General features: G+C 30.8%; 1 protein-coding gene across 1 annotated transcript in view; it reads left to right on the top strand.

The window, feature by feature from the left end:
- Positions 1-16284, top strand: part of LOC129226103 (nuclear transcription factor Y subunit beta-like) — a 29491-nt gene extending 13207 nt beyond the window's left edge. Inside the window, exons 6-10 of the mRNA XM_054860700.1 lie at positions 2047-2176; positions 6414-6483; positions 9557-9630; positions 11415-11481; positions 15739-16284. Of these exons, the coding sequence (XP_054716675.1) occupies positions 2047-2176; positions 6414-6483; positions 9557-9630; positions 11415-11453 (313 nt within the window). The 3' untranslated portion in view covers positions 11454-11481; positions 15739-16284. The remainder of the gene's footprint in view (positions 1-2046; positions 2177-6413; positions 6484-9556; positions 9631-11414; positions 11482-15738) is intronic.
- Positions 16285-22915: the final 6631 nt, after the last annotated feature.

Raw genomic sequence — 22915 nt, forward strand, 5'->3', positions numbered from 1 at the left:
CTGGCTTTTTTTTTGTAACTGAAAAGCTTGACTTATTCTCCCATCTTCCTTTTTGTAATGTTGGTATATGTTTCTTAATGAGATCATTTGAAAACTATGTTGTTTTATTAAGATTTATTTATGTGTAAAAAAATCCGTATTTTCCAAAAAAAAAAAAAAAAAAAATAAAGTAATAAATAAATTTTAAAAACTAGAAACAAAAAACTTGTTATCTAACCAGTTATGTATCATTATGTGACAACTATAATACAAGTTGGGTAGGAATCTTTCTGATTAGTATTAATTGATGCCTGTTCAAGCTGTTTGAAGAAGTGAGGGTTGAAGAGGTTCTAATTTTTTTTCCTGACATCAAATATTGTAATTATGCAAAAAAATATTTTGCTACTAATTAAGTTCTTGTTTTTCTTTCAAGCCCAATAAAATGCTTCTTCTGTTCATAAATTTTATTTGTTTGCTCTTTATATTTATCGAAATAATATTTTAAAATATCAGATTTCAATTTTTTTAAAACAGTTTGCCATTTTCATGCCAGCTTTGCTTGTTTAATATTGACTGTTGATTGACTTCAATTGTTTTGAAGATTTTGACTTCTGATTATATATCAAGGTAAAAAATATAAAAGTACTGTTGTTCTCTGTCATAGTTTATATTTCATCTATTTACAGTAAAAGTTCATCTGTCCATCATTCAACTAACCAGAATAATCTATTAACTGTAATTTTTTTCCCATTCTTTATTTGCCACCCCCTCAAAATAGCAGGGCTGTGGAGTCGGAATCAACGTCTCTAGAAAGCATGCCGACTCCAGGATTACGCTTTATTAGTTTTTAATCACGCTCTTTGCATTTTTTTTTTACTGACTCCTACTTCAAAGCTTGTAAGTACAAAAGTACATATATATGAATCTTTAACTTATCACTGTAGGCCTATGCTAATTTGCCATGCAAACCTGTTCTTTTCAAAGCATGGTTTATTGTTCAAGTTCCTCTGTGACAAAGAAGGTTGTTTGATGATAAAATCTTGCAATATATATTTATATGTATCCTTGGTGAAGGGACTGAAAAATATAATTTGCTGACTAGTTCTTTCACAACAAGAATCTTTTAGAAGCCATGTTACACTGAATTTTCTTATAAACTTTAAGATATAATTTAGAGATGAAAATATTTTCTTGGTCCACTCCTATGATTTTATAACTTTTGACGTTCTATATATTTATAGATATATATACACTCAAAGTAAAAATGAATTGAAAATTGAATTTAAGTTATAGAAAGTTAGGGAAAAAAAATCCTTTTGTGTAGTTACTCAGTTCATGAGACGTAATATCTCATGCCTTTCTCTTCATTAGGGCAGTCTCCCCTGATGAGACGCCTAGATTTTTCGGGAAGTTGTTCAATTTTTTTCATTGTTTGCTTTGTGTTATTTAAAATTTATAATTTTTTGTTTCTCGTTGAAATATTACATTTCTTCTATCTCTCCCCCCCCCCTCTCTCTCTATACTGCTGCAGACAAGTAAAAGAGTTTTTCATTTCACTGAATTCTTGTTATCTATTGTTCGCTTTATTGTACAAGCTTGCTTATTTGGTTTCCGCTAAAAATAAAGCACAGAACCCCCCCCCCTTAAAATTTCAACCTCTCTCTATTTTAGTATCAAATCCAAATGCTTTGCTTCTATGCTCAAATGCTTTTCTTCAAATATCTCAAAAACTCAATTCTGCAGATAATGCCCTTTACCTTCCGACAGCAGAATGCTTCTAAAATGAAAAGCTTTTAAGACATTTTCCTAAGCATATAAAAATATTGCTAGCATGAAGTATTGGGTACTTTTCTATTATAAGTACCTCACTTATCTCATTTTAAACCTTGGCGATCATTTATTCTTTGCCGCTATGCATAGTCAAAGTTAATAGCAATTTTGTAAAATAAGAAGCAAACAAAATGTTTGTTACACAAGTGAGGACCAATCTTCTTTTGGCTTAAGACCTGCTGTTTGTTTTGTTAGAAAAATCAAATTATAAAATAAAATGCCTTGACATATTCTTATGGCAAGCGATCGATGTCACCAAGAGAAAAGAAAAACCATTAATGGTGAAGATATATTATTTGCTATGTCTACTTTGGGATTTGATAATTATGTTGAACCTTTGAAACTATATTTGCAGAAGTACAGAGAAGTAAGTAATAGAGAAGTAAGTGCAAAATTAGAGGAGTTATAACCAGACTTTCAAGAAGTAATATGTTTTGTTTATTTTTATGCATTTTATGATTGAGTTCTTTACATTTTTCAATATTTTTAAGCTCAGAAATTTCTTTTTTCAATGTTTTACTTATTTAATTTATTTATTAATAAATAATGCAATGCTACAAAAATTTGTTCAATTGCCCATGTTCTATTGTCTTGGGAATTGTATGGTATTATTTGGGTTGATTTAAAAAGCTTTTTTTAAATGTTATACTGAGAAAATTGTCTTGTCCTTAATTTCTGCACACCAGTGTATTTTTTTCTCAACATGCAACTCACACATGATTATTTTCAAGTTTAATATGAACACATATCTTACATTCATGTATGTAATTAAAAATTCCTAAGTTAAATCCTGCACACTTTCTTATATATTTTTTAGTAATCTTTTATTAATATAGTAATTAATCATTTTACATATGTAAATAATTGAGACAGAATCAAATATTTTGTAGGAATTCTTTAAAACGTTCTTGCAAATAAAGTTGTCAAGAATATATCGTGATCATGTATAAAATCTTGCATTATTGAAAAGTTATTGTTTTGAAAGAGACCATCAGTCAGTAATTGTAAAAATATCTTTAAAAAAGTTGCCATCAGGTGTCAAGAAATACTACTTCATTTGTTAGCAGAATGCTGCAGGTTTTGCTATTGAAAGTTGTGAACAAAGCACAAAACTTATTTCTTTTAAATGTAATATTTTATGCAATTTAAAGCTAGTTGCTTATTTCCATTATTTTTTTGACTTAAAATTTGTTGGCTTTATTACTTTCTGTATTGAGGAAAAAGTCATTAATTGTTTGGATTTTTAAATTACACAAATTGTTTCTTTTATACTGTCAAAGCTCCAGTCACTAAATTTTGATGGACTTTTGTGTTGATGCTACTTTTGGTTCATGTGTCCAGTTTTCTTATTTGAAAGCTGAATACATTTTTGACTAAAAAACTAAATACATTTTTTTTTTCTCTGTGGCGTAGAGTGACGAATGGTGGGCGGGAAAAAATATATTTTTTAGTGTTGTGAAAAGTTAGAATGTGCCATGAAAAGCATTTTTCTATCTTTATGTGAAAAGAAGATTTGATCTCAGAATTCCAGATGACTTAATTTTTTTAAAGTGTGTGTGCCCCTGCTTCGCACCCACACTTTTTTTTATGCAGCAATTCTATTAGCTCATTCAAAGTCATTTGTCTTGCAATTTATATTATATTTTTATACCGTTGTGTGTTAAGATTTTCCAATCTAGCAACAAATCATGAATACACATAATTTTAAAAATTTGAAATGAAGGCAACATTTTTAGTAAGAATAGAATTTTAACTATCACAAACATGAAACATTTTCTCATTTTATTATGTTAAACAATGTCCATCTTTGTTCTGCAAAATTTGTCATTCAAAGCTTTGTTTCTAAAATACGTATCACACATAGTGATGTAAAGTACCCGGGTATTTATTTTTAGGGGTAAATACCCAGGGTATATACCCGGGTAAATACCCAAAATGGGTAAATACCCAAAATGGGTAAATACCCGGGTATTTATTTCAAAAATTTATATTCATCTAAAATACTTTTCTGTATGTATTCCATTATGTATATATACAACCAACCATATACAAAACAATAAATTTTTGCCCAAAAATTGTATTTTGATCACATATTTAAAGAATTATTATGTGAAACAGCTTAGCAATCTAATATGATATTCACATTAAATGTGTTGGATATGCCTAATCAATGTTGATAGCCAAATTTCAGATATAAAAAGCCATTCTACAAAAAGAAAAAAGCTTAACTGGTTACAAAAAAAAAAAAAGCAAACATCAACTTTTTAAGGTCCTAGTCTTTTATAACCCAGTAATATGTCCCTACATGACATCAAAATGTAACGAAATGTCGCTCAATTTATTATTACAATTTATTTACCTATATCTTATGCAGAAATTTCCTCCAAACTTAGTTCAATTGTTCAGGTGTATTCTGTATCACACACACATATATATACACACACACACACATAATATACATAAACATTTAAAATTCATTTAAAATTTTTAATCTTTTATTTTAGGGTTTATGTTTAAAAAAGATAATAGTCACCTTTTAATACTACCTAAAAATTTTTTGCAAAATGCACAATTACTAGGGGATTTACCCTGCCTTCGGATAAATACCCAAAAAAATATTTACCTTCCCACCCTACAGGGGAGCAAATGCAAATGAGCAAGGCAACATAAAAGAACATTTTGCTTTTTTTTTTGTTTATTAATGTGAAAACTGTTTCTATATTTTCCATGATATCAGTTAAATGTCAATAAAATAAATAACACCATAGTTTCTGAATAACTTCTCAGTTTATTCTTCCAAACATCCCTCATGCTTCCTTTTTTTTTTTCATTTTGGATATGACTAACCTAGATTGTGATTTTGAAATCCTGAAGTTCATAATGAATTGCTTATACTTCTCCAATTATGACATTGAAAAGAAAGGTTCTTTGGTTCACGATATGTTTCTTTCAGGATTTCATCAAGTCTTCCAATAAAAAATATTATAAACTGTGTAATACATATGTATATATCAGTTTTACCAATTATTTCATATTTAGATTTAAAAAAAAAAAAATTCTCATTCGCTTTTTTGCATTTTTTATTAAATACCCAGTTTTTGGGTATTTACCCAGGCCTTGGGTAAATACCCGGGTAAATACCCAAAAAATATTTACCTACCCGCTGGGTATTTACCCGATCCACATCACTAATCACACATGTCTTATATAACAAATTTTAATTAATTTTATAGTTTTATTTACTGTTTGAAAAATGCTCAATGTATGGTAACAAAGATTAGAATTTTTTAACATTTTATTTCGCCTTTTCAAAGTTCAAGATGGATTTTCTGAATTTAGCAAAATTTTTGCCAGTTTTCTTTGTCTGTAGCTACTTTTAAACTCTCGCTCACTTTTTTGTTTTGTTTTTCATTTATTTGAACTGTTATATTTTTCAGAATTTTGATGCATCTGTGATGTACAGTTTTTTATATACAAGTGTGAGTCATTTGGCCTTTTTTTATTTTTCAAAAATGGTTCACATGACTGGTACTGCTCTTTGTTTCAAGTTAAAAACTTTGCTCTAGAAGGAGTATTTTTGGCAATATGTGCTTTCTAATTGCTTTGATTTGGAATTGATATGTGCATCTTATTATTTTTTTAAATCAAACCTCAGTTTACGATCACCAAAACAGTTTTTCTTTGAGCCTTATGAATTCTCAACATGAAATCCCATTCCTGGGAAATATGACTTTCAAATTTTTATTGCCCTTAATCGTCTTCATTGTGAAGGACGTTCCTTTCATTGCTGATTTCTGTTAACAAATGCAAGCTATTTTTTTTCCTTTACATTTTTTATTGAATATGAAACAATAATGGAATATTTAACCAAATTCTGTTGGTGGTATAATTTCTGAGACTCATACTTCACATCGATAAAAATTCATATAAGAAGTGGAAGTTGTGTATGTTTATGCTTAGAGTGAATTTGATTTAGATTTTTATTCAGGATAGAAAAATCAATTCATACATTTTAAAAATTTTAGTGTATGTAGTCTGTTTTAAAGCTATATTATTAAACCAAAGTTTCAGAAATATTTCAAAGGAAAAAAATAAACTTGCATTTTGTTATTTATGTGTTAAAGTCATATATTATTCATTTTAAAGTTTTTTTTTAGTTAAACGCTTTTAATATATTCTCCTAAAAACTATTTGATACTATGAACTCAGTAAATACTGTGAAGACTGCCTATATTAAGGTCAAACTTAAAAATTTCACAACACTTTAGTTCAAATTGAAAATGAAGCTCAACCCTACAAAATTTTTTTCTCAAAACTTCAGGTTATTATGATACATCTTCACACTAAAGTATCCATAAATTTTCAACTAATACCTAATCCATTAAGCCTTATCATTTGAAATCAAAATTACTTCCGGCATTTGAGAAGTTTTACTGTACTTAATAAAAGTGTTAACATTTTTAGAAATCTTTCTCTTCCCCCCTTCTCTTTTTTTGCTGATTTCATCAATTGTTTGTAATCTTCTCATTCATTTGTAAACTTTACTTGTTTTCAACCTTCATTTTTATGATTTGCTCTTGATGACTTTTTTATTTCTTATCTAGGCCATGAAAGGTGAAAAAACAATAAGTACTGCAACTGCTACAGATTCATCGATGGATGACTTAGATGATGGTTTGTATCTTAAGCAGTTTGATAGTGAGTTAACTGATGTAACACTCAATTTTTTGATGCTGATGTTCAAATAGTTTAATATAGTAGTGCAGGGGTCAAGAAGGGATCCAGAAATGTTTCAAGGAGTGGGCGGTTGATTTTTTAACTGACCTTTATTACATATTTGAATACACATGAACAGGGGGGGGGGGGGTGGCTACCATAGCATTTTTATATTTTTATCTAAAACAACTAAAGTATAGAGATTTTGCCAAGGAGGACATAAAACCTATTCCTTTCCTTTTCTGTTGAAAGAGGTATTCTAAAATTGTGTTTTAGAACTTCAATTTCAAAATAATTCTGGTGGAGTGTTCCAAAACTCCCTCCCTCTAACATAATCAGAGATCGTCTAAACTTGCGCATTTTGAAATTTCAGTTTCTAAAACCTACTGAAGGAAAGTCACTGAGCAAAATCTAACACTTCCTGAGATGTCTACAATCATGTCTTTTAAGATTTAAATTTTGCGAAATGCCCGGGAAAGATTCCCCGGGAAAGAAGCCAAGAATTGTCTAAAATTACCATTCTGAAACTTAATTCTGAAAAGTTATAAAAGTAATTTCGGGTGGGAGATTCGAACCTCAATCTGTTCCTTAACATAAAAAAATTGCTACCCTTGCATTTTAGAACTTCAATTCAAAAAATTGCTGGTGCAAGATACCTGAAGGGGAGGGGCGGTCGCCCCTATTACCCCTCCCTTGCATCCGTCCTTGGCAGGGGTACATTCCATGAAGAAGTAGAATGAGGGGATCTTACAACTCCAAAACCCCTATGCTATACTTTGAAATTTGTACATCATACAGTATTGCTCTCTCTATTTTACCTTGTAAAGTTTGATTCATTTTTTAAAAGCTCTGCTACAGCATAGACATATTTTGACTAGCAGAACCAGGGAAACTCTCTTTGTTGTGTTAGAAGACTCTTTCTTCTGTCTCTGCAATCTCTTTCAGTGCTAAGTTTATTCTTCAGAAAAGTGCATTTTTTTTACTCATATCTAAGTGGTCTATTTTTGTAATGTTTGTTAAGTAGAATATACAGTCAATTCAGGATAACTTGAATCTAAAGGGACCAATGAAAAACTTCGACTTATCGGAAGTTTGACTTACCACTAGCTTAGGTTTTCAACATTTTAATATTAAAAACCATCGAACATTTTAATTCATATGTACATTTAACATTCAAAAATACAGAACTTCAAAGTATTTAAGCACAATATACACAGTTTAATCAAAAATATCGAGAGAAAAAAAACCAAAAGCGTGGTTTTGATTTCGATACTGCTGGAACCCCACTTGGATAGAGCTGTTTCTACTTCAGAAAAGGTGCACATCTTCATTCGTTTCAAATCCAGATTCATGATTCCACCGCTTTAGAAGTTTCTCTTTTACTTTTATATCATTTACAGAGTATTTATTGACATCTTTCATCGTAAAGGAAACTCACTCTGTCTCTCAGGAACTTATGGGCAAATGATAGAACTAAAGAAGGAAGGGGAATGCATCTTAACTTAGGTCAGCCTTTTGAATAAAGATACACAATCAGTTAGTTGACTACAATTACTAGTCATGTTTAGGAGTATTTGCACAGATACGACAAAAATAGCTTAGTTAAACGTGTTTAATGTATTATTAAATAATACTGAAAACATCTTCTTTATCTGCACTGAGAGATTTAGCCGTCGCTTTATTTTGTTAATAGAAATCTAACAGAATCTGCCTTCTGAAAAATACCATCTTCAAAATTTCAGACATTTAGAACTGTGTGAACCATAATATTTTTTGTTTTCTATAAATAATCATTAACTGAGCGTTTTGGTTAGTTTTAACAGCAGACGATACTTATTTACTTTGAAATAAACATGGATAAATAGAATAAGTTGAATATTTATATGATCATTTATGTTAGACAATAATATTTTATTTTCAAGATTCATTTACTGAGCGTAAAGATAGTTTTGACAGCAGACAATATTTAAGCAAAAATATAATTTTCTGTAGAATGAAATGCGTTTTTTTTTTTGGTAAAAAAGAATTAGATATGACTATTTTACATGCATTTCATCTTTGAGAATTTGCATTTTAAATAAACATTTAAAAATAAAATGTATATACTTGATCATTTATGCAAGGTGGTATTAGTTTTTATTATCAATCTATATCAACTATTCAATTAATAGGTAAACTTATTTTTAGTACTCTGTTACAATAAACTGCTACATAAATTACTCAGGAAAAAAGGGGAAACTCACAGATACCACATTAAAGGCTTAGTATTTGTCACTTTATTTGAAATATCCTTAGCAAACTAAACATAATATTCAGATACTACTTTTTTCCTAATGCTTTTTTAAATATTTTGCATTCACAAATCATCAAAACACTTGAGATTTAGGTAAATTGAATCACTAGTGACCATCAAGTGACAATAATTCAATTTTGACAAAATGTGCGAATATCACATCTGAGCTTAGCTGGGCAGAATAATGAGAGGTGGCTTGCATGGTTTGCTGACCGTACCGTTTCTTTCTTGCAAGATTGATTTTAATCTTCATTTTTCTGGACAATTCCTGGATAATTGTTAGACAATTATGTAACATAAAAAAAATGTTTAGTCTTAAAACAAAAATCAATTTTTAAAAGTATGGTATTTCGAAGCAAAATAATTTTATAGAAAATCAGATTGCATTTTTGTGTATTCCAGCATCAAAGTTGCACCTGATAGGTATCAATCTATTGATGCGAAATCCTGCACATTATCTGTATTTGAGTGTTAAGAGTAATGAAAAAAATTGATGTTTTTTTTGATTTTTTGCATGATTCACTGATGAAATATCAGATTAATAAAAATTTTAAAAACAACTTATAAGCAGTTGTATTTTATCCTGCTCATGTAATTATGCATTTGAAACATGTTGTTTAAAGTTATTTTATGTCTATGCTGTCAAAACATCTCCTCAAACATTTGTTGTTCAAACAATTTTCTGTTTTATTTATTTTGCAAGTATTTTATAATTATTTTCTAATCAATATTTCATAGCATCAGGAACATTAGCCATGCTGACAGATCCATCAGGTCAGGCAAATGTAATCTATACAGCATATCCCTCTCAGGTAATTAATTTTCCTTTCATATTAATCTCGTTATATATGTTGTTGTAATGCTACTAAATCGTCTTTGAAGTAAATTTATGTAAAAACACTTATGAGTTATTTATAGGGGAGGGAAATGTCTTTTTTTAAACATTGTCTGTTTTGTTATATTCATAGAAGTTCCTAAACCTGTGGAACATATAATATTTCATTATCCGTTATAAGTTTAGACACCTATTATCCCTTCTGTAAAACATTTCTTTCTTATTGGCTAAAAACCTTTTGTTTGTTACACATTATCATTTATTTTATCCGAAAGATCTTCTATTCAGCATATCTCATGCCACACTTTTTATCTTGGCTATCCCATTGAGCTTTGATTTTATTAACTTCTGCTTGATCTTAAAAAAAGACAAAAGTACATCACAGACAAGTATAAAATCAAATATTGTCTTGTGCAGTTAGATGCACTTTTTAGTTCTCCACAAAACAAGTTCATGTTCACGCTGACTTTTCATGATTACATATTTAGTGTTGCATATATATATATATATATATATATATATTAAAATGACCTTTTTGACAAAACTAGTTTTTAAATTTGTCCAACATTTAAGATATATCTTGCCCTTTTTCAGTTGGCACTTCCTTCTCTGCTCTTCAAAATGGTTAAAAATGTCACTTAGCTGAGCACATAGCCCCGACAAAATTGTGACTGGGCAGACCCTAGAGGGGACCCTTGATCATGAGACATTATTTATTTATTTTTGTTTTAAAATAGTAGCCCAATAAATACATTTTAACTTGAAACATATTTAGTTTTTAGGCATTAAACCCTATTGTATTTATTTAACAGATTAAAAATTGCAGTGCGGGTTTTCACAAAGAAGGGTCGGTAAAAGCATTGCTAATAGTATTCGTGATTTTTGGAAAATGATGAACTGAAAGCTAAAACTTTCTTGCCTTTAAATAACTTTTGGACTTAGCAGAACCAGACAGCTTAGTTGAAGCAATTGTAGTCATGAAGAGCATATACAGAATCCGTTTCCATTCAGAGAAAAATTCAGTGAAACTTCTTCACTCTATTTACAAAAAAAATCTTCAGACTATTTTCACAAATATGTGTACTGCAGTCAAGACTTTTATTTGCGCCATTCCAGTTACTGTCTACAGCTGATAGTTTCTTCAGTAGGCCTCTGAAAACAGGTGTTTGTTACGAGTACAAAAATAAATTAAATATAATAATAAACAAATATAAACCAAATTATCCATTTAATATATATTAGTTTGCTTTTGGAATGGTTTATTTTCTTTCTAATGTACATTTTTTATGTTCATTACTTTTGGATGTTTTAGTGCAAAAGTATTCATTTTTCACAAAAGACACAAAGTAGAGAAATACCTTCCACTTCAAATGAGCATAAAATAAAAATGCACATATTTCTGTTAAAGAATATTAATCGATTATAATTTCAACCGAATATTTGATATTCGGTAAAATATGGTGTTTGATGCATCTCTATTATAAAATATTTACCTTATTTAAACCTTTTATTTTTATCATGTGATTGTACATTTACTCTTGACTGCAAAAGAGGGACCAATTTTTGGTTTTCGGAAAGCACCCGTTTTCTAATGCCGGGGCCATGGCTCAGCCTCAACCCTGAAGAAAGCCATTTAAGATAGTTACATTATGTATCAGTTGGAATTCAATATCATTGAACACTAATAAACTTAAATGAATGACTATGTAAAATATTTTTATCATGAATCTTATGTAATGTACTTTTCCACCTCTTTTTTAGGAATCTCTAAATTTATTACTGTACAATAATTCTTCCTAGTCTTGATGTATGAATCTTAACCATTCATGTATGTATAATTGAATTTATTTGAAAGTAAATATACTTAGTGAAATAGTTTTGAGTTGTGAAATTTTTATTTGGTAACTGTACAATCAAATGTTTGTATGATCAAATTTACTGATCAATGTTTGTATGATGTGTGTATTATGTTTGTTAATACAGTCGAACCTCCATATATCGAACTTCCATACATCAAAATTTTCTATATATCAAAATCCCTGCAAACTTCCATGTACATTACATAGAAAAATTGTTTCTACATATCAAAAAAATCTGTGTATCGAAAAATATTTCGAGACATTCGTAGATATTTTTTCCACTTACAACTGTTTGTCTCATGAACAATGAAGTTTAGGGGAGAAAATTATGTTCACTAAAGGTTGTTACGAAACTCACAAGGAATCTTGGGTTGAGGGGTGTGTAGATAGTGACTCAAGTTTATTTAAAATCTTAGTTGCAACCAGTAATACAGTAAAATCAGTTTCAAGTTATTCCTTATGTCTGTTGATTATCATTCTTAGTCTTTTTAGCTTCAGTGAAGATGATTCAAGTTAAGTAGATTGATTTTTTACTTTTCTCTCAATTATCATCTTCAAAATGAAAATCCCCTAATGTTGCAGATGAAGTTGAATTGCCGAAGAATGAAGAAGTCTGACAGGGTTGTCACGCCACAGGGAAACCTGAAGAAACAGGGAAAACACGGGGAATCCAAAAATCAACAAAAAAACAGGGAAAATCCAAAGAATTTCGAAAATTTCCTTAAAAATCTGGAAAATACAGAGAATTTTTTTTCCTTCTTAAAGTAAAGTTACAAAAATCAATTCCCAAATATATAAACTACCAAAAATTAAATAAATAGTAATAATTATAGTGAGAATATTAATAAAGTTCAGAAATAAAGTAAAATAAAAAATGATAATTTTGCTTGAAAGTTTTTTTTTTTGAAGTAAATATTAAAATATTTATCATAAAAATAGAATCTTGAATTTCATAATAATTTAGAGTGTATGAAATTAGTCGTCAATAATCATTGTTCTGGGTCACTTATACACTTTTAGGTCCATGGCTAAGAGAAGTTTTTTTTTTTTTGAATAAAAAGTTGAATATATTCAACCACCATGCTATTATTTCAGTTATTATGAATTCGTATTTATTTTCCCTTGTTTATTTAGAAATTTGTGTTTCATTTTTTTACCCTGTGGTGAAATTATCAAGATATTAATGTTCTTTTCCAAATAATCAGTGCTCGCTTGTTTGTAATGTTTTATTTTCATACAGGGAAAACACAAGGAATTTTTTTTCCAAAATTGAGTGGCAACTCTGTCTGAATGCGCAAAAATATCATTTCTGATAAATTTAGTATTTCCGCAAGCTGAGTGCCTGCTGTTATTAGAAATCAGAAAGCCATAATAAAAGTACTGAAACTTACAGAAAACTTTCACTCAAAAAAAAAAAATGAAACGACATTACATTTGTTTTTTTAGATACAATGCAGTGCTCAGTAAACATTTCACATTTAATTTTATAATTATTAACTTTCATTTAATCCAATGCTCGTATAAATTAGAAATAGGGTTTCATACACGAAAATTAGCTTTAACTTCTATGTTTTAGGAGATTTTTATGATAAACTAAGATTGTTTCTATATATCGAAATTTCTATGTATCAAATTTTTTTCCAACAATTTGCTACTTCGATATATGGAGGTCCGACTGCATAAAGTTAGCATAATATCAAATGAAGAATGTTTATTCCGGGTTCTTGTACCAAGCTAAACTGCTTTGTTACTTTTAACTTTTCATAGAGCTATATATAATTTTAAATCATGCATCTGTTTTTACTCAAATGTAACGTAAAAAATCTTAAAATTAAAGAAAACAAATGTATAAATTTTGGGAATAACATGTTGAAAAAAGCGCTCTTTATTACCCCAGAATACATTATGTATTAAAATATTTATTGCTGTTGGTTCTCACTACCTATGAAATAATTTTGAGATAAAGGGGGCAGCTTAAACCATAAGCATGAATAATACAAAGTATTTTAAAATTGACTGATGAAATAGGGAGTAAAAGTTTGAACAGTATTAAAATAAGTAAATCACATAATAAATCTTGCATTTTATAAAATACAGGAATATGTTATAAATATTCAGGTACAGTGACAGTTAAGGAATTTGTTGCAACCCTGACACAGGTTGGCTACTTTTAGCTAATTTCGTGTAATTTTTGTAATCTAACTTTTTCACTTTGCAACCTTGCATTAAGCTACTGCTGTTAAAAGAGAGATTCCCTTCTCAAAATTTATCAAAGAATTTTTCCAAACAATTCAGTAAACATTTTTGAATCAGTCCTTACAGATTCATTGGATGGCTGTGCTCAACCATTGAAATCTTTTTTTTTTTTTTTTGAAACTTACATCCTTTGCTTATGAAAGATGTTTAAAACCAGACATTTTTTTCTCTAACCTTGGCCTTTGATTTTTTAAAGATCATCAAAAGTCATTTTCATGGTCAGTGAAGAGACTTTTAGACCTTTACAATTCGGCCTAAATCTTTCTGAATTACAGTTAATTTTACATATTAGTATTGAAGTATATAAGATAATAGACTCACTGTAAACTCATGCCTAATCAGACCACTGACCTTACTACCTCCACACGCCTGTAAGTAGGTAATGAGTACTGAGACTGAATCAGGATTCATTGTTGAAGATCCCACGCCTCTAGTCAGTCACACTCCAGCTTGCACGAGTGCAGCGAAAATCCAATCAATGCTATCTATGATGTGGGTCAGTGGTAGATAAAGTGTTCATCATAATGGATGCCAGTTTGAGAATACCAATTCCTCCAGTCGTCTCCAAATGGTTTTTCTTGATGCAGTGGAACTTGGTTTTTACATTTTTTGTCGGACTAGTGATAAATGATGTACCAAGTGAGAAAATGTAAAATCAGGGGCAGAATTAAATATCTGAACCTGTTACAATTGCTTGGGCATTGTAATGGCACTGCTTTAGTTGACACATAAACCATATAATGTGTTGTTGCAGCGCTGCTTGAGAGCAAAGGATTAAAATTTCAAAATACTATAGAGTAAAAGTTCCTTTGTTATGAAAAATTTTCAAGATTCTGGGAATCATCAGTGTCCAAGGGTCATTCTACTGAAAATTACAAGTACAAAACATGTCCGAGACTTGAGAGTTTTTTAAAATCAAGCTTATATATATATATATATATATATATATATATATATATATATATATTCTTCAAAAATGCGGAAGGCCAGATAGCCATGTGGATACAGCGGCTCCAGGAATATGACATGGAGATCAAGCATCAAAAAGGGTTGTCTCACTGTAATGCAGACGTTTTATCAAGGAGACCCTGTCCTGAGAAGTGCCACACCCTGCAGAGTGAAGTATGGCGCAATTGTATTATTGCAGTAAGGCCACATAAGCTATGAAGGTTTGTTGGGACCTATCCTGAAAATTTCTGATGTAATTACCAATCCGGGTTTTTTTTCCAACTCCAGGTTTTTTCATCTCCAGGTTCTGCCGCTGCCGTGTTTGAACTGCATGTATTCCTGGCACGAGCAGATCATTTCTTTTTCAAAGTCTACTTTCTGATTGTTTCTTCCTTTTGATGGTTCGCCTGAATTCGCTTTTGTTAATTATTTTCCAGGTATGTTTTCATGTTCAATTTTCTTCCAAGGCTCTCGGGGAGGGTAGCAAGTTATTGGGACCTTCCCTCTTGCTAAACAGAAAGGGCCTTGTGAACTTAGGGATCAATCCTCCCCTTGAGAAAGTGTTAGTCCCTGGTTCACCTTTTTCATTTGTATGTTCTTGTGTTTTGCATCTTTGATTTTATTTAGATTATTTATTCATGAATAATTTTATATATATATATATATATATATATATATATATATATATATATATAAGGATAGCCCAAAAGTACTCCTTCAAAATCTTATTTTACTCCTCCAAAACTCCTTCATTTTATTTCTGAAATTGAGTACGAACCCTGTGTATACTGTACATGCTCCTGTTTTACTAGTCTAAAATTCAGATCATTTGTTAAAATTCAAAGTTTCAGTACATTGAAAACTTCCCCCGACCAAAAATTGAAGTTCATGGTGCCCTTTGGTAAATAGCAATTAATTAATATATGATTTCAATGGATAATTTTTAGTTCCACTCGATAAATGCAGTTTAGGGCCATAAATTTAAATTTATGTAACTTTGATTTTTATTATTCTGTTTCTAGGTAACCAAGACAGCATCCATTTGAATATGTATTTGCTCATTGAACATTGTGTTATTATCTGTTAAATGAACAACATCGCAGACAGAGAGAAAGGGACATAAATTTATGTGATTTCTCCATGCGAAAAAGTTCAAATATTTTTCTTAGCTGTTTGAATTTGTGTATTAACAATAATTTCAAACCAGTATTTTGCTTAATTAAAAAATGCTACTTAAGAATATATTTATGAACTTTTGCATAGCAAAGTATTTCATTGTCATTTAAAAGTACTAGGTTAATGCACATGATTTTAAACACAACTGTTGAGACCTTTCAGTTGCAGTTATAAATTAAAAGAATTCAATGTAAAAGCCAGTTTTGACAACCAGTGGTTGATAAAATAACTGATTTCTTTGTTTTTTGGCCATGGTCCACCCAGGTTGTTTCTGAGTGACATTTTTCAGGTGTTTATTCTATTTAAAACTTCATGCCAAGACTTTTCTTCTAAATTTATTCATGCTCTGAACAACTGTCAGCCATGTTAGGAGAAACATCCTTGATGTACCACTGCCAACAGAATGAAAAATGGTTTTATTAAAGGAAATTAATTTTTGCGTATATATATATATATATATATATATATATATATATATATATATATATATATATATATATATATATATATATATATAATGTTTGCTTCTTATCGGTTTGTATCATTATTTCATTGTCTTGTGTTTTATGTCCCCCCCCTCCCCAAAATATATACCTAACATGATTTGAAACTTAGGTTCCATATCATGCACCTTAAATGTAGTAAAATTTGTTATTACCGTCAAAAAAAGGAAGCATGAAAGTATCTTTTGCCAGATCTCCTTTAATCTACTGCCACACTTTTACATTGAAAAGGGGCTTCTTGTGATTCCTAAATTTTGTTTGCAAGTTTTATGCTTATTTGTGCTTATATTTTTTAGTTTGATTTTTAATAATTATTATATGCTCAAGTTGAATTACAGATAAAGATATTTTTAAAGCAATTGCTGTCAAAATCATTATTGAAATTGTTAATAGAAATAAGGTTGAACTAACAGTAAATTAATTGATGGGTTGTGCAACATGTAACTGATACTATTCCGCTTTTCTTCCTACAAATTTCATTGTTGTTCTAAATTAGCCATGTATGACACTTTTTGAGTTCATATTATTCTGCCTGTTTGTAAAAAACTCATTCATATTTGTATTAGTTTAAGCACCTTGAAGCAAAGTGGTGTAGGTGCCAAACATAAAATTTGAAGGTAATAATACTAATCATTCAAAACATTCCCCTCTGTGTGGGGATAAAGGATTGTATTAGTATAACTTAGTGGATTTTTTGAAATTAAACCAAGTTTCAAGTTCAGATCCTAGGTAGACTTTCATTGGAATTTTTTTCCAAACCGTGCTGTACAGCAGCACCTACCAGAGTTACTGGTGCCATATTTCCCCCCAAAACAGAAGAGAGGTTCCCTTATTATTTGTACTGGTCATCTCTAAAATTTTAATTTTGACATACATCCATTTGCTTCTCACTGCCTCATTTGCAGTATGCTGCTCAATTTTAGTCTCTTTATCTCAAGAAAGATATTTCTTTATTGGAAAGGGTTTAAAGAACTAGGCTAGTAAAATGACTTTCAGATTTAAACTATATTTAAAAGTCCCAATGTGTATAGCCTGGAGCAAAGGAGAATCAGAGGGCATATGATCGAGATGTTTAAATTTATTAAAGATGTTAATAAATTTAAACTATATTAAAATAAGAGCAGGAGAAAGAAACACTGCTTTAAGCTATTCAAATCTCAGGCTAATCTCGAAGTTAGGAAAAATTATTACTTTAGTAGGGCTGTGAGCACTTGGAACAGTTTGCCAGAAGAGAACTGTAATGAGTAAGGGGGTAGATAGCTTTAAGAAGGCCATTGATTTTCATTTTGGACTAATAAACTGATTAGGACCAACCTAGCTGGGTCCAGAGTCTGTTGCTGGTTGTCACATTTGCATTTGCATACAACTGGCAGGTGCTGCTATACAGCATGACTTAGAAAAACATTTTAATAATAGCCTGCTATAGTTTGAACTTTAGAACATTTTACTCAAAAATGTTGATTTACTTCCTGTTGCTTCTCAACGCCTCAATTAATGTAACCACTTCAAACTTTATATTTTCTACCCAAAAGAATGCAAAAGAAGCTGCAGTAAATATTCTGAAAACTATGAATTATTTATTGATAAAATAGTTACTTTTTAAGAGATTAATTCAATTTCAAAAGTTTTCATTACATGAATGAGCTTTAAAAATTTTAAATTTTACGTCGCATAATTCTGATTGAAGAAACCGATCTTTTTGAGCAGTAGTTGAGTTCAGAGACAACATATTGTTTACATCTTGATACAATGTGGATTGGTCACAAGACCGTCTATGAGCATTACCATTTATTATTGTGAAATGTCTGTTGTCAACTCTCCTGTCTTCTCTTATAGTTCTGGGGGCTCTTATTATCGACTCATAATTAGTTTCTAAATACTGTCATCATGGAATGCCCATTCATGTTTTACCGGTTCACTATGAGTTAAGATAGTTAGAATAATGTATGATTATCATTTGAGCAAGTCTATAACTTTGATTACCTATAATACTGTATCTGTTCCATGTTGCTGTGAAAAAAGCAGGCTTTGACTTATTGTTTCATATCAACAACCATTTTTGTAATATTGCATCAGTAATGTATTGTAAACATTTTTTTTTTAAAGAAAAATCTTTTAACTGTTCAAATCAGGTTTTTAACTTGTCTAGACCTTGTATATATTATATAAATAAATAATTGATTCCTAATATTGTGCATTGTTTCTGACTGTATATTACAATTGTTTTTTATTTAACAAAAAGTAGTTTGTTGGAGTGTCACCAATTTAGTTCTGAGAAAACGAAAAGTGGTAAAAAAAAATATAAAAGTTTTTTGTAGCCATGTTTGAAGTATGAAGTGAAAAAGGGGGAGCTTGAAACGAGCGCAAGTACTGAGACCACTGGTCTGTCTATTGTATTGTTCCTGCTTTGACCACTAGTAGAGCCCAATAACCGAAACAAATTTCAGCAGTTGCCTAACCGATATTTTTGGCAGTTCCTAGTGATCCACATCGTAGTATCCTAAGTGTTCAAATCTCTGCGCAGAGTAGAAGTCACATTCACACAGTACATAAATTGAGCTTTCATCTGCCATATGGCATCCTCTACACAATGGATCATCAGCAACGCCCAGCAGATTATGATGCCTATTAAGAGAACAGTGTCCAGTTAGTAATCCAACAGACTTTTTGATCTCATTCCTACTCAAATTAAGCAGTTCCTTGGATTTAAAACAAGGAGGCTGCTGGTTCAGAGTCTTGGCCTGTCTTTGAGAGTCGGACTAAAGCCACCGATTATACGATTCACCCATAAGTAGGTTCTTTGCAGTAATCCTTTTTGCATTGTTGGGCAGACAGAGGACAGGCTCGGGTCCCACAAAAGCCATATTTGTAACTGTACATATTATCTTTTAAAGAGAGGATATCTCACTCTGAGGAAATGAATCTCTCTCCCGTTGAATTATGTTGCAATCTTGTTGCGTTAATGTTATTTCTGTTGAATATGTACGAAATTTTAATCTTTGATGGTGCTGCATTGAACTAAAAAGTGAAGGTGAAAAAAGACAAAACTTGATAATAATGTTACTTAAAATTTTTTCGAATTTGATCCAAAGCACGCACAACTCCGATTATAACTTAGAAGCTCCAAACATTCGATTTTAAAGCTGAAAAATCTGCTCATTCTTTTGGTGTTAAAATTTCAACTTTATCAACATGTTTTCTCCACCTAATTAGGTTAAAGGCTGGATTCTGCCAATAAATTTTCAAGATTCTGGGAATGATTAGTGTCCAAAGGTCATTCTACTGAAAATTACAAGTACAAATCATGTACAAATCAAGTTCAAGACTTGGGAGTTTTTTAAAATCAATTATATATATATATATATATAAAAATATGGTGAAAACTGAAAATCAAGGGGCGGGGGGGGGGGGGAATGAAATGTCGGCGAAACTGGGAAGACACCCAAAAAATCACACAACATAAATCAGGAAGACGTTCAGGAGTTGTAAAGAAGTTAGTTTGGGTAATTCTCAAAAATTCCAATTCGAGTGAGTCGTCAATAATTCTTAAATAAAGTCAACCATTTCCCTTTTAATCCTCATCCCCGTCAAATGGTGTCTAGCACAACTCCTGCTATCTAAATTATTGCATAGCTTTTTACCAGAGAAATCGTCCCAAAATAGGGTCAACAGTCACTACAAATCCAGATTCTAATAATGTCCCTTTAGAGTGAGAACATCAAACCTTGAAAATCCCCCACGTGAAGGAAATCAACTTGTTCCCTAAAGTCTAGATTAGAATGGTGATATCAGCATTTTCAAAAAACATCTCCCTCTGAAGATCTCCTTCATGATTAATTCCAAAAATCTTCATCAGTACAGGTCCAATAGCATAAAAAACAAATTTAAAAAAAAAGAAAGAAAAAAAGAACAATACTCTCTATCGTCGCTATTGAAGTAGGGATATTATTTCCACAAAATCCTAATTAGCACCATTAATCCTTAAAAAAAACACACACACACACACACAAAAAAATAATAATAAAAAATAAAATAAAATTAAAAGTTTCATTAAAATTTTAAAAAATTTGCCAATGCGCTAACGTAGTCGCCTGATGAGTCTGGAGATATAAAATGGATTTGGTGGAGTAGTTTACATTTTAATAGCAGTTTTAATGTTATTTGAGCGTGTTGTTTCACTAATTTGGTGGATTAATTTTAACTGCAATACCCTATACACAGATTTAATGATGTTTTAACCAAAATTTGTTTGGTGACATTTTTACATTTTAATGCAGATTTTGTAATGGCTGTAGCTCCAAGATTTTTGAACACTCGTCCCGATCATGTCATCATAATTCTGCCTTTCGAATAAGTTTTTAAAATGTCATTTTGTTTTTTTGCAATTAAAAGCAGGGTAAAAATGTAAAATAATCCAAATCCATTATTTATCGGAAAAAGGACCACAGTGCCATACATTCGCCAGAGACTTGCCAAGTTTATAAAACTGCATAAAATGTTTGCTTAATCTACATTCATAAGATATGAATTTTAAATTTGAACAGAAGATGATACAAAGAAAATGCTATTGTGCGCAAACTTCTGCTGTTTATGGATTTGATTAATTTAGTTGGCGGATCATTTTACATGTTAACAAATGATATAAAGAAAGAAATATAAAAGAAATGGCGATATTTTGGTTACATGGGGAAAACCGAGAAACAGTATTCGCGTAATTTTTAGCTTCAAAAACAGCGACAGTTGAAAAAATTGCTACATGCCTTTGCTATTTCAATGATTCCATAAAAAAAGTTTGGCGAGATTCCTGCTGGTCAATCAAGCACCCAGTCAACACAAATAAATTTTTATAAAACCCCCCATTAATTGTCTCAAAGTTGCGTAAAACTGGAAAATAATCAGCCAAATCTATGTTTTTGCCTATCTTGTGCAAAAAATCTTACTTTAAAATTTGACGTGAGAAAAGCCTTAAACAGTTAGACGAAAAGCAAACAATACAACAATTGTTGCTATTGACATAGAGTTGAGATAATACCCTAAATACTATATTGTTTTGAGGAAAGCCTTCGAACGTGGAACTAAAAAGCTCATAACTCGTTTTTTATTCTACTTAGAAATTTGGAACAGGTGCCGTCTTCAGCAGAAAAATCAGAGCTTTCGATGGACATATAATGTTAATATGTGCAAGTACTTTTTCATCCTCATATTAGAGAATTTATACGAAAATTGGGTTTTATCGCCCCCTAGGGGGGTTTGCCCCCATAACGGGGTGAAAACTACCCTATGTGTTATTCTGATGCATAAACTATATTGTAAAGTTTTATCAAAATCCATTTAGTAGTTTTTGCGTGAAAGAGTAACAAACATCCATACAGACAAACTTCCACATATATAATAGTAGTAAGATATATATATATATATATATATATATATATATATATATATACATATATATATATATATATATATATATATATATATATTGCAAATCTGCTTCTACTACTACTACCACAACATTTTCTGAAGATAAAACCAGACAGATGTTTGCCTTTTTGACAGGAGTGATTTTTGCGAAACATTATTTTCTGTTTCAGATATAGGTGATAAATTGTGTTTTTCTTGCTTTTCAAAGAAGCATTTAAAAGTCCCTCGCGAACCCCAAATTTTAAAAACTACTAGATTCAAACACCAAACTACCAACACATCTGTCAACTCCCTTTTCTTAGGAATCTGGAAATTTCTCGATTTTTCCTCCCATTATATTTTCTGTGCTAGCAGTGGTGAATGGTAATCCCTCCACCCCTCTCAAAGTTCGATTTGACATTGAAAACTTCAGGCAGATGTCCGTAAACAATAATCAAAGTCATTTCAAGCTACAAATTTGTTTATTGGAAAGAACACCAGAAATAGCGTCCGCTGAATTCGGTCGCTGTATTGGATTAGACGATACAAAAAGGTCGTTATAATGAAAGCGAATTAACATATATATTACAACAAGCAAACAAAATAAACACATAAGGGATATACAAAATTAAACAAATAAGAATACTAGAACTAAAAATAAGACTTAAGTTGATAAAGCCAGAACATCTCAGCAGTGGAACCTTCATCCTAAGGTCAATAGACCCAAAATTTTAAACTAAAAACTAAAGCGAGGATGTCCAGTTCCGAAAAAACTAGCATTCAGTAATACATAGGGCTAAATGCACCAATGCGAAAAATGAATACAGATTTCTTGGAACTAGGACCTAAAACTATACACTGGGGTTTCGTCTCAACTATTAGAAGCCAATGGCTATCAATAATAGTCCTTCACCGTACCACCAGCAGAAATTCAAAAGGTCTTACCTAATATTCCAGGTGAGAGCTCAGTACCATGTCCCGCAAGTCAGTGTTCATTCCAGTCGATAAAACGTAGATCCTAACTGGATCTACGGCAACCCCACAACCTCCACCCCCTCCTCGTAACACATGAGGGACTACTTATTTTTCATTGGGGAAAGGAGGCAGCACCCTAGCCGAA

The sequence above is a fragment of the Uloborus diversus genome, chromosome 7 (genome assembly GCF_026930045.1).
Source record: "Uloborus diversus isolate 005 chromosome 7, Udiv.v.3.1, whole genome shotgun sequence".
Lineage (NCBI taxonomy): Eukaryota > Metazoa > Arthropoda > Arachnida > Araneae > Uloboridae > Uloborus > Uloborus diversus.